This window comes from Papaver somniferum, chromosome 5 (genome assembly GCF_003573695.1).
Source record: "Papaver somniferum cultivar HN1 chromosome 5, ASM357369v1, whole genome shotgun sequence".
Classification (NCBI taxonomy): Eukaryota; Viridiplantae; Streptophyta; class Magnoliopsida; order Ranunculales; family Papaveraceae; genus Papaver; species Papaver somniferum.
The window spans coordinates 119,311,517-119,323,872 of record NC_039362.1 but is presented as its reverse complement, the minus strand read 5'-3'; the positions used below and the strand labels follow the sequence as shown (position 1 = coordinate 119,323,872).

The 12,356-nt window shown below is 37.4% G+C and overlaps 1 protein-coding gene across 1 annotated transcript; it reads right to left on the bottom strand.

Annotated features, from left to right (window-relative positions):
* Positions 1-10,569: 10,569 nt before the first annotated feature.
* Positions 10,570-11,406, bottom strand: LOC113279521. The gene has a single exon (XM_026528216.1). It carries the CDS (start codon positions 11,404-11,406, stop codon positions 10,570-10,572), a length of 837 nt encoding a protein of 278 aa, XP_026384001.1.
* Between the last annotated feature and the right edge of the window lie 950 nt (positions 11,407-12,356).

Here is a 12,356-nt window from a genome sequence, read left to right as displayed (position 1 = left end):
AAGAGTAGGAGATAGAGTAGATAGACTTTTGAGTGATAGATAAGTTCAAGTCTCCACATACCTTTTAGTCGAATGAAGTTCCACTGGTTCCTTGAGTAGTTCTTCGTCTTCGTAAGATGATCGCCATGGAGTCTGGAGCTCAACTACACTTAACTATCCTAGTCCGAGACTTAGCTATAAGTACACTAGAAATAAACACACGTAGTTTTGACAACTAAATTTGACAAACAAGCTTGAGATAGCAGCGCTTGCTAGTTCGACCGAGTAATGCCCTAACATAAACATCTCATAAACACATAGCAATAATAATTTTTACAGTACTAAAATAAAATGTTCAATAGATAACATATACTTACTGTCACAAATAAAACTTAACTGATTTAGACAAAAGTCTAAGAACTTGAACTGGTGTCACTCAAGCCAAAATCTTCTTCAGATTATGTATCCTTATAATCTTCAGCAATCTGGGTGAGGTCTGAAACAAGTTCTGGATGCTTGAGAGACGCAAAGATGACTTGGCGCTCCAGACAATCATTCCTCCTACTGAGCCTTCGATAGAAGGTTTCAATATCAGTATCTTGCACAGGAGTACTATGAGCAGCACTTGTGCTTATTCCAGCACGACTTTGTTCTCTCATTCTATTGATAATAGTATGATTATGAGGTTTAGGTACAAGTTTTTGAGAATCATTAGCACCAATTTCAAAACACTGCAAATTCTTGTGATAAGATATGGAAACCCCATGATTTTTCCACTACTCCAGACTCTTATCATTTGCTTGATAATATAACCACAAAATCGAAGTTAGGAGTGCAGATTACCATATGATAAATTAGTTCAGCCACATCTCGACTCCACATTACCTTGTGCATATTGCTAGGTGCCAGGTTGGGAACAACAAGTTTTCCAAAGAACTTGAGATGTTTTGAGATACCCTTGATACAAAGACTGTTCCCACTCCAGGAATTTCCACCAAGAACCTCAGCAATTTGGTCTTTGTTGAAATCACTGCTTAGAGGAAGAAACGTATTTTCTGAAAAAAAAAACGGGGATCTAACAACACCACCCAATATTTCGCTTAGCAATCTATATGGACAAACTCCGAAATACTTTGCTAGAGAATCAACTAGACAGTCAGACTCAATCTAGATAAAATTATCTCAAGGAGTTAATATCTCTCTCTTGATTTGATTTTTATTCAAGCTAAAATCAATAGCGAGTCTTTATCAAATACAAGGAATAACTTGGACGGTACCAAAGACCAATGTCCAAGGATCAGTCAATATCAATCAACAACCAAAGGTTGGATTTCCAATTGATGATCACGAACGCACAACCTGTATTATTTCAATTATATAAAATATAATGCGGAAAAGAAATAACACAGACACCAGAAATTTTGTTAACGAGGAAACCGCAAATGCAGAAAAACCCCGGGACCTAGTCCAGATTGAATACACACTGTATTAAGCCGCTACTGACACTAGCCTACTCCAAGCTAACTTCGGACTGGACTATAGTTGAACCCCCAATCAGTCTCCCACCGATCCAAGGTACAGTTGTACTCCTACGCCTCTGATCCCAGCAGGATATTGCGCACTTGATTCCCTTAGCTGATCTCACCCACAACCAAGAGTTGCTGCAACCAAAAATCGTAGACTTGATAATAAACAAATCTGTCTCACATAGAAAAGTCTATCAAAGGATAAATCTGTCTCCCACAGTGTAGGATCAGAATCTCGCAACGATAATATTTCAGCGAAATTATCAACAACACAATACAACAGCGTCGCAGAACAATTTCAGGAAGAATATAATAAATGACGTCAGCTAAGATCATGAAAAAGATGTGATAGTCCTGCGAAAATTAGAGAGCTTACGAAATTAATATTTGTAAGGTTGCGATAATGTCGCAGATCATACCCGAAAATAAAGGACAGATTAGCTGTCATCCACTATGTATTTCCCTATAAATAGTCGTTCAAGTTGTAAAGAAAGGAGAGAGATCTTTTTTGAGTAAGAAACAAGTAAATAGGAGAGAGAAAGTCTAGAGCAGAGGTGATTCTTGATTTCTTTATCTTTTCTTGTAAGAAGATTCAAAGATTGATCAATAAAATTAAGAGTGTAAACCTAAAAATGAGGTGATTAATAATGAAATCATATGAGGGGTGTAGTGTAGGATTTCCTGTAACTACATAATGGCGCTAGAAACATGGACCTTGAAGATCGAAAGTTGAAGATTGTTGTTGAGAATATTCAAATCAAGAAAGTGATTAAATAAATCAGTGAACCAGTTAAAACAAAGATGAATAGAATTAATGAATATGACAAAAGATTGGAGTGTAATATGATAACAAAAACGATGGTTAATGTATTCCATGAAAACATCAAAGGAAGAATACATAAACGAAATTTTGAAGGAAGGAAGGTTATGGCGGTAGAAAAGACATCACCCTTGAATTATTGGGAAAAGAAAAAAATTACATTCATGGCGGCAGAAATACCAAAAGAAAATTTGAACCACACGTCTCCATTGGTTATCACAGTGCCTATTACGCGAAAAGAGAAGGAGACAACGACAAAATCCACAGGAGAATGGATATTGAACAGAACTTTAATCGATACAGGAAGTTCAGTGGATATAATATTTTATCACGCATTCCGGGGAATGGGATTTAAAGATGAAGAAATGTCCAGTTCAACATATTTTGTTCACGGCTTTGGAAAATCCACAACAAAACCTAAAAGAGAAATAGTGGTACGAATTCCACTTGGAGAAATCGAAACACATGTAACGCTGTGCGTGGTGGATATGGAATCGCCATATAATATGTTATTAGGAAGATCATGGATACATGCGATAAAAGCTGTAGTATCAACGTTGCATCAATGTATTAAATTCCCCACACCAAATGGAATAGGTGAAATCAGAGAAGATGTTGACAATGCGAAATTATGTCATCAAATTGAAGTAAAGCATTATGAAGGACAAGCAAAAAAGAAACAATTTCGCAGAAAGTTGGCAAAGGAAGCAAAGAAAGAAGAAGAATTTAGAGTATATATGATAAGGGCAAAAGAAGGCAAAGGAATACCCAGCGAAATTTCGGAAGAAGGAGAAGGACCTATGAAAACAATAAAAGAACCAACACCAATGCGAGAACCTAAACCCAGTTACACTGCCGCAGAACCAACAAAAGAAATAAACGTTGGGACTATAGAAGAACCTCTAATATTGAGAATTGGAATCAAAATGGATGTGGAAGAAGAAGAAAGAACTGTTAACTTGTTGCGAGATATAAAGATGTTTTCGCAGGAAGCATGGATGAGATACCGGGAATAGATCCATCAATTGCATGCCACAAGTTGGATATTAACAAAAATGTGAGACCATTTAAACAGAGAATAGGAAAAATTGCAACAACTTACCATTCCCAAATAGAAGAAGAACTACAGAAAATGCTTGATGCGGGAATCATAAGAGAAGCTAAATACCCAGAATGGATAGCGAATATGGTCATTGTCCCAAAGAAAAACAAAGGAATCAGGATTTGCATAGATTTCACTGATTTTAACAAAGCTTTCCCCAAAGATAGTTTTCCGTTACCAGATATTCCTCAAATGGTGGAATCCGCAGCGGGAAACGATAGAGTATCGTCTTTAGATGGGTACAAAGGGTATAACCAAATCCCTCTCGCTGAAGAAGATCAAGAACATACTGCTTTCTTTGCCCCTAGAGGTTTATATTGTTACACGAAAATACCATTTGGTTTGCGAAATGCGGGAGCGACATACCAAAGAATGGTTGAGAAGGTGTTGCAAAATGGATACACAAAACATTAGAAGTATACGTGGATGACATGTTAGTAAAGAGTAAAGAAGATAAAGACCATGTACAAGACCTGAGGGAGATTTTTGAACAAATGCGTCAGTATAACATTAAATTGAATCCTGAGAAGTGTACTATTGGAGTTGCATCGGGAAATTTTTTAGGCTACATTGTATCAAAGGAAGGAATACAGGTTGATCCAGAAAAAGTGCAAGCAGTTCGTGACATGCCAACACCAACAACAATAAAAGATGTACAGAAGTTGAATGGGCTTCTAGCTTCGCTGGGGAGATTCATTTCGCGATCATCAGACAAATGCAAATATTTTTTTCGATATACTCAAGAAGGGTGCGAAATTTAAATGGACTGATGAATGTGAAAATTTTTTTCAAGGGATCAAAGAACATCTTATGAATACAACTATTTTACAAAAAGCAGAATCAGGAGAAGAATTATTGATCTATCTTGCGACGACGTCGCATGCATTAAGTGTTGTGTTATTGCGAGTAGACGCAGGAGTGGAGAAACCCATTTATTACATTAGCAAAACTTTTAATACTGCCGAGAAGAATTACTCAAAGATTGAGAAGTTAATCTTAGCATTAGTTTATGCATCATTTAAGCTCCGCATATACTTTCAAGCGCACAAGATAAAGGTATTAACAAAAGTACCAATTGAATCAGTGTTGAAGAATTCTAAAAGATCAGGAAGAGTGGAGAGATGGAATGCACAAGTAGGCCACTTTGATATTATTTATGAAATTTTGTCTTCACCAAAATAACAAGTTGTTGCAGATTTCTTGGCAGAATTTCCTTTAGAAGAAGATGAAGCAGTAGAAGAAATGATGGATGTAGAAGAAGAACACGGAGATCCAAAATATTTATTAACAGAACCAAAAAGATGGGAGATATTGGTAGATGGATCATCAAAATGGAGAAGGAAATGGAGTTGGAATTGTTTTAATTTCGCCAGAAGGAATACAGATGGATTTTTCATTCAGGTTGGAATTTGCATCTACTAATAATGAAACAGAATATGAAGCTGTGATACATGCCTTAAAATTCGCAATAGAAACGAAACTAGAAAATGCCAGGATCACTAGTGATTCGCATCTAACTGTAACAACCCAAATTTCGGGCCTGGATTTCAACCCAAATCAAAAACCCAAAATCCAAAATGCTACCTTAAATATCAGGCCCTGACTTCCATACTTGGCCCAAGTCCAAACGACTAATTCTTTGTTTAATCTTTATTTATGTTTAATTCAGAAATTCTGTTGCAGCGGATACATAAAAATTCTTTTCGGAACATCTAACCGTTAATTTGACGTGATTTTTAATTTACATGAACCCTAAATAAATATACTTTATCAGAAAAATTAATTTCACCGTTAAAAGTTCCAGATTAAATCCAAAATAATTACGTTTTTAAGAAAGATTCATAAAACAGAAACTGACGCCAGGTCACTCAAATAATTTTACTGAGTCCAATACGAATCCATAAATTATTATAATTATATATTCTGAATCCTAACTTATCGACTTTCCAGTAATAAAATTTCTAGGATTTTTAGTTTATCTTAAATACCTTTTGACTATAGTCAAACGAGTAGTTGACCAGTACTGCAGAAACGTACAACAGTGATGATTCGTTTTAGAAAAATCATATCAATTCACTCACAACTTCAAATTTTCTTTGGTCGATCATTATGAAAAGATAAAAGAACCATCTTTGAGTTTTCAGTAGACTCTAAAGGCTAAAACATGACATAGAATATTTTAAAAAAATAGACAACTTCAGTAAAATTGAATCTGACAGAAAACATCTGATCCTTGTACAGTGAAAACAATTGATTTAAAAATACTTCTGGAACTCAGAAAATTATGAAATTTTTATATGTATATATTGAGAGATTTTTACATGTAACATAAAAAATTGAGACAAAAACGTATTATATAATAATTATGATAGACAGTCAAACTGACATGATCCAGAAATTTCCATTATTCAATCAAATAGAGTAGTCTAAACAAAGCATTGTTTTCTTTGGTTATACATTAACCCAATAATCTTTAAAGCTTTAATAACCAATAAATAACTAATTAAATCATCTAAAAGAGTTGATGATATTTTATTACAATCTCAATCATAAATCCTATGCAAACTACTAATAATAGCACCAAAACCGATCTCTACGCTTTTCCGCCATTAACTCCTTGTGGTGCCATAAAATCTGGAATTTTTTGTCATTAAACGACGTGAGTTGTGACACCCAGTAGGAAAAGAAGTAACAAAACATTTTATCAAACATTTTCAATTCTTTTTAAAACAACTAGCATGGTTAATAGCATCACAAATACATGGAAACACCACATCCATAAGAACAATCAAATCAATCACATCAAATCCGCTCGCCCCAGGGAGCCCCACGTGGGTTTACGGAACAAAACCGTTCCCAAGGATATCTCGTATCCCATCATAGTTGTTTTTAAGAATCACAATCTATGGACCGCAGCCCAACATACGTAATCATACTCACAACATCGATTATCATTCATATATGAATCAAAACTTACAAAGTAAAATTAATTAAAAGAAACTTAAATAAAAAGAAGGTTTTTGATTGTGTTGCGCCTACCTCAGATTGCAACCCAAACAACTCAAGAAAATAAAACTCCAAACTTTTCCAAATCCGTTCCAAATACTAGGTTTCTGTTTTTTTTTTTTTTTTTTTTCCTCTTGTGCGGCTAAGAAAGGACTAACCCTAAATACTAAAACCTAAAAAGATAAAGCAAGCATAATATATACGTATCAAGATTTTCAACCGGCCTAAATTAGGACGCTCAAATTATCAACCCGGTCCAAGTTCCCTAAATACCTAACTAATTAAGGCTAAGAACCAATCATAGTGTGACATGTAGCGAGAGCACAAATTGCAACTAACAAGAAAGAAAATTTTGTTGTCAAAGACACGTTTCACCGGAGGAGAACTTCTCCCACTTTTGTTTGACATTATCTAACAGTTAGACTTTTTCCTCTTTTAATTAACCTAGAACATGCTTAGCTATTTAAATCCTAACCTTTACTAACGAGCTAAGTGGCAACAGTGCCTATAAGCGCACTGTTTTTTGATTTGTCACCTTCTGAATTTTGTTACCCAAAAAAAAACATAAATTACCAAAATACCCTATAAAGCAAAAATGACTATTTTAACCTCGAGAGTAAAATGACACAAGTACCCTAAAAAAATTGGGACGGGCCTTACAACTCTATCCCTCTTAAATGAAATTTCGTCACGAAATTTAAAGGTTACCTTAGAAAAGCTCAGGGTATTTGCTCCGCATTTCGGGCTCTAATTCCCATGTCGCTTCCTCAACCTGGCGGCGTTGCCACTGCACCTTAACCATAGGGATGGTCTTAGTGCTAAGCACATGCTCCTTAAAATCCAAAATTCGAACCGGTCTCTCCACGTACGTAGCATCCTCTTGAATCTCCAAATCTTCCCAGGCAATAATGTGTGAAGGGTCAATAACATAAGACGGATCTCTCTCGTATTTCCGCAAAATTGACACGTGGAAAGTGTCATGAACGTGCCCAATTCGCTGAGGTAACTCCAACTGATAAGCAGCTGCACCCACACGTCGAATAATTTGAAAAGGCCCAATGTAACGTGGTGATAACTTTCCTTTCTTGCCAAAACGCTTAATACCTCTCTTCGGGCTCACTTTGAGCAACACCAAGTCACCCTCGGTAAACTCTAGAGGTCGACGTCTCTTGTCTGCATAACTCTTCTGACGACTCTGAGCTGTCATTAGCCTCCGTCGGATTAACTGAACCTTCTCAGTCGTCTCTCGTACCAAATCCGGTCCAAAAATGTTACGTTCACCGATCTCTGTCCAACACACTGGTGATCTACAAGGTCGTCCATATAATGCTTCAAAAGGTGCCATACCGATGCTAGCCTGATGGCTATTGTTATAGGAAAACTCTACTAATGGCAAGTTGTCACTCCAACTTCCCTTGAAATCCAAGGCACAAGCTCTTAACATATCCTCTACAATCTGAATTACCCGTTCAGACTGCCCGTCGGTCTGGGGATGAAAGGCAGTACTAAGTGACACACGTGTACCTAACGCCTTCTGTAAACTCTGCCAAAATTGAGAAGTAAAACGAGGATCTCTGTCAGATACAATTGACACCGGTGTACCGTGCAACCTTATTATCTCGTGGATATACCTCTGACTTAACGTGGCTAACGTATCAGTCTTCTTGATTGCTAAAAAGTGTGCCGACTTGGTAAGTCTATCAACAATAACCCATATAGTATCCTTACCATGTGCAGTTCTAGGTAATCCCATGATAAAATCCATAGTGATGTGTTCCCATTTCCATTCTGAGATGGGCAATGGTTGAAGTAACCCTCCTGGTTTCCGATGATCAATCTTCACTTGTTGGCAAGTGAGACATCTCGACACATACAAGGCAACATCTTTCTTCATACCTTTCCACCAATATTGCCTTTTCATGTCATGGTACATCTTTGATCCTCCCGGATGAACACTAAATTTAGAATTGTGAGCCTGTTCTAGTACCTCCATCCTCAATTTGATTGGCACAAAAAGTTTTCCCATAAAACAAAATACACCATCAGTTTGAGTCCAACCTTCTGGTGTTTCTCCTTTCTCCATTTGAGCACGAATCGAAACCATCTCCCTATCAGTCTGTTGAGATTCTACAATCCGTTGTTGTAACTCTGGAACAACTATAATATTGTAAATCATCTCGTCAGGGCCCAAGTCACCTTCCTCCATAAGTCTGCACAAATCCCAAGTATGAAGAGTCATACTTGCTACATTGGCCCTCGATTTTCGGCTAAGAGCATCTGCTACCACATTTGCCTTTCCTGGGTGGTAATGGAAAGTATACGTGTAATCCTTAAGAAATTCCACCCAACGCTTCTGTCTCAGGTTCAAATCTCGTTGGGTAAAAATATACTGCAAGCTCTTATGGTCACAAAATATGTCTATCTTCTCACCATACAGATAATGTCTCCACAACCTCAGAGCGAACACAATAGCTGCTAACTCGAGGTCATGAGTTGTGTAATTCAATTCATGTGTCTTTAGTTGTTTTGAGGCATAAGCTACCACTCTTCCTTCTTGCATAAGAACACATCCTAAACCCTTCAACGATGCATCGAAAAATATCACATAACCAATTCCGCTTACCGGTGTTGTCAAAACTGGTGCAGTAGTTAATTTATCCTTGAGCATGGAGAAAGCCTTCTCACAATCATTATTCCACTCGAACTTGGAATCCTTTCGAGTCAACTTCGTCAGTGGTGAAGCAATACTTGAGAAGTCCTGAATGAATCGTCTATAGTAACCCGCTAAGCCTAGAAAGATACGAATCTCAAACACGTTCTTTGGCCTTTCCCATTTGGTAACCGCTTCAACCTTAGCTGGGTCCACTTTGATTCCTTCTCTACATACCACGTGTCCCAAAAACTGAACTTCAGAAAGCCAGAAGTCGCATTTACTCAACTTAGCGTATAACTGATGAGATCTCAACAACTGCAATGTTAATCTCAAGTGTTCCTCGTGCTCTTCTCGTGACCGTGAATAGATAAGAATGTCATCTACAAATACCACTACAAATTTATCTAAGTACGGTCGAAAAATTCGATGCATAAGATCCATGAATGCCGCTGGAGCATTAGTAAGTCCAAATGGCATCACCACAAACTCGAAATGTCCAAATCGATTTCGGAAAGCGGTTTTTGGAATATCTTCTTCCTTGATTCGGAGTTGATGATAAGCTGATCGCATATCAATTTTTGAGAAAAACTGAGAATCCTTCAACTGATCAAACAAATCCTCGATCCTAGGTAAGGGATACTTATTTTTCACTGTAACTTCGTTGAGTTTTCTATAATCGATGCACAATCTCAGCGAGTTATCCTTATTCTTCACAAAAAGGACTGGTGCACCCCAAGGTGACGTACTACCTCGAATAAAACCCTTAGCTTCCAACTCGAGTAGTTGCTTATCTAGTTCTTTTAACTCCATAGGTGTCATTCGATAAGGAGCCATCGAAATTGGCGAAGTTCCAGGTTGAACTTCAATAGTGAAGTCCATTTCTCTTCTTGGGGGTAAACATGGTAATTCCTCAGGGAAAACATCTTCAAACTCCTCTCCCACTGGAATACCCATAGTAGAGACAGAATCTTGTTTCTCACCTCCTATCATCACTAAGTGATAAAGAAAACCTCTAGAATAAGTCTGTCGGAAATGTCTTTCCGACAAGATAAGGGGAGACGCAAAACTACGAGTACTGGTAAAGTGGACAACTGACCCTTCGTCCGAGTGAAGAGTCACACGTTTTTGAGAACAATCAAAAACAGCATGATGAGCAGATAACCAATCCATACCCAGGATTACATCATAACCAGACATATTCATCACAAAAAGGTAAATCAAAAACTCATGCTTAGCTATACGTACTACACACATTCGTGCCACGCGGTCAATACGTGCACTACTGCCTATCGCACTAGCTACGCCTAAGTACCCATCAAGTAAATCAGTTTTCAAACCCAAAGACAAAACAAACGAAAAAGCAATAAACGAATGAGTAGCACCAGTATCAAACAATATCTTATCCCAAGAATTGTAAACTAAGAATGTACCTTCAACAACTGAGTTATCCGGATCCTGACCAACATGAGCAATGTTGAACGCCTTAGGTTGCTGAGGGGGCTGTCGAGCTTGGTATTGTGGTGGATTGTGGTGGACGGTTCTGAGGTATAAAGGGTTGTTGGTTCCTCTGAGAAATAAGTGCAGGACAGTTCCTCTTAAAATGTCCAGGTTGCTTGCAATGATAACACGAAGGTGCAGGAAGCTCCATATTCGGTCCATTTCCTTTCTTCTGGTATGGGTGGTTGTTATTTTTATTCTTGTTCTTATCCCCATTGTGACGTTCTCTAATTCGATTTGCCTCCTCAATGTCTCTCTCAGCAATCATCGCTCTTTCCACTATCTCATTATAAGAGGTAATCTTCAAAATAGACAACCTACCCTTAATTGAAGGTCTAAGTCCCTCCTGAAACTTAAAAGCCTTCAGCTCTTCATTCTCCACCAGATGAATAGCAAAACGAGAAAGTTCTTCAAACTTGGCTTGGTACTGTGCTACGGTCATATTTCTCTGATTCAACTGCATAAACTCGATCATGCGTTGGTTTCGTGCAGTTTGTGGAAAGTACTTATTTAGGAAGGCGAGTCGAAATTCTACCCAGGTAAACAGACCGTCATTCCTAGAACGACGAGTCAAGTCCCACCAGCGAGTGGCCTCACCCTCAAGCTTAAAAACAGCAAGATCCAGCTTATCCTCGTCATTCACGCCTAATAGGGTGAATATTTTCTCAATCTTATCTATCCAATCTTCAGCGACCAGTGGATCAGGACTACCTTTAAAGGAATCGGGCTTTTGTTCACTAAACCTTCTAACTAACAAAGCTCGTTGATTAGGTGGTGGAGGGGGAGGAGGTGCATTCTGATTAAGATTCACTTGTTGTTGCATCGCTTGAGCAACACATTCAAAGCACGAACAACCTCACCGAAACCCTCATCATGTGGGACGGCTAAACCATTCGTACGACGAGACATGTCCTGATTGAAGGACATTAAATTATAAGTAACACCGAGAGAATTATCTATGCAAAAGAAGTGTAACCTATTACGCATTCAAACAACAACAATCAACAGATACACGAACAATTTCACATTCAAGCATATAGACGTACCGACTTATTCAGAAACTAGCCTGCCCAAAGGATCAGACTAGCTCTGATACCAAACTGTAACACCCAAATTTCGGGCCTGGATTTCAACCCAAATCCAAACCCAAAATCCAAATGCTACCTTAAATATCAGGCCCTGACTTCCATACTTGGCCCAAGTCCAAACGACTAATTCTTTGTTTAATCTTTATTTATGTTTAATTCAGAAATTCTGTTGCAGCGGATACATAAAAATTCTTTTCGGAACATCTAACCGTTAATTTGACGTGATTTTTAATTTACATGAACCCTAAAGAAATATACTTTATCAGAAAAATTAATTTCACCGTTAAAAGTTCCAGATTAAATCCAAAATAATTACGTTTTTAAGAAAGATTCATAAAACAGAAACTGACCAGGTCACTCAAATAATTTTACTGAGTCCAATACGAATCCATAAATTATTATAATTATATATCTGAATCCTAACTTATCGCCTTTCCAGATAAAATTTCTAGGATTTTTAGTTTATCTTAAATACCTTTTGACCATAGTCAAACGAGTAGTTGACCAGTACTGCAGAAACGTACAACAGTGACGATTCGTTTTAGAAAAATCATATCAATTCACTCACAACTTCAAATTTTCTTTGGTCGATCATTATGAAAAGATAAAAGAACCATCTTGAGTTTTCAGTAGACTCTAAAGGCTAAAACATGACATAGAATATTTAAAAAAATAGACAACTTCA

What these genes read in the sequence shown, in the direction of transcription:
- LOC113279521 (XM_026528216.1), bottom strand. Translation starts at nt 11,406, where the DNA reads ATGCAACAACAAGTGAATCTTAATCAGAATGCACCTCCTCCCCCTCCA.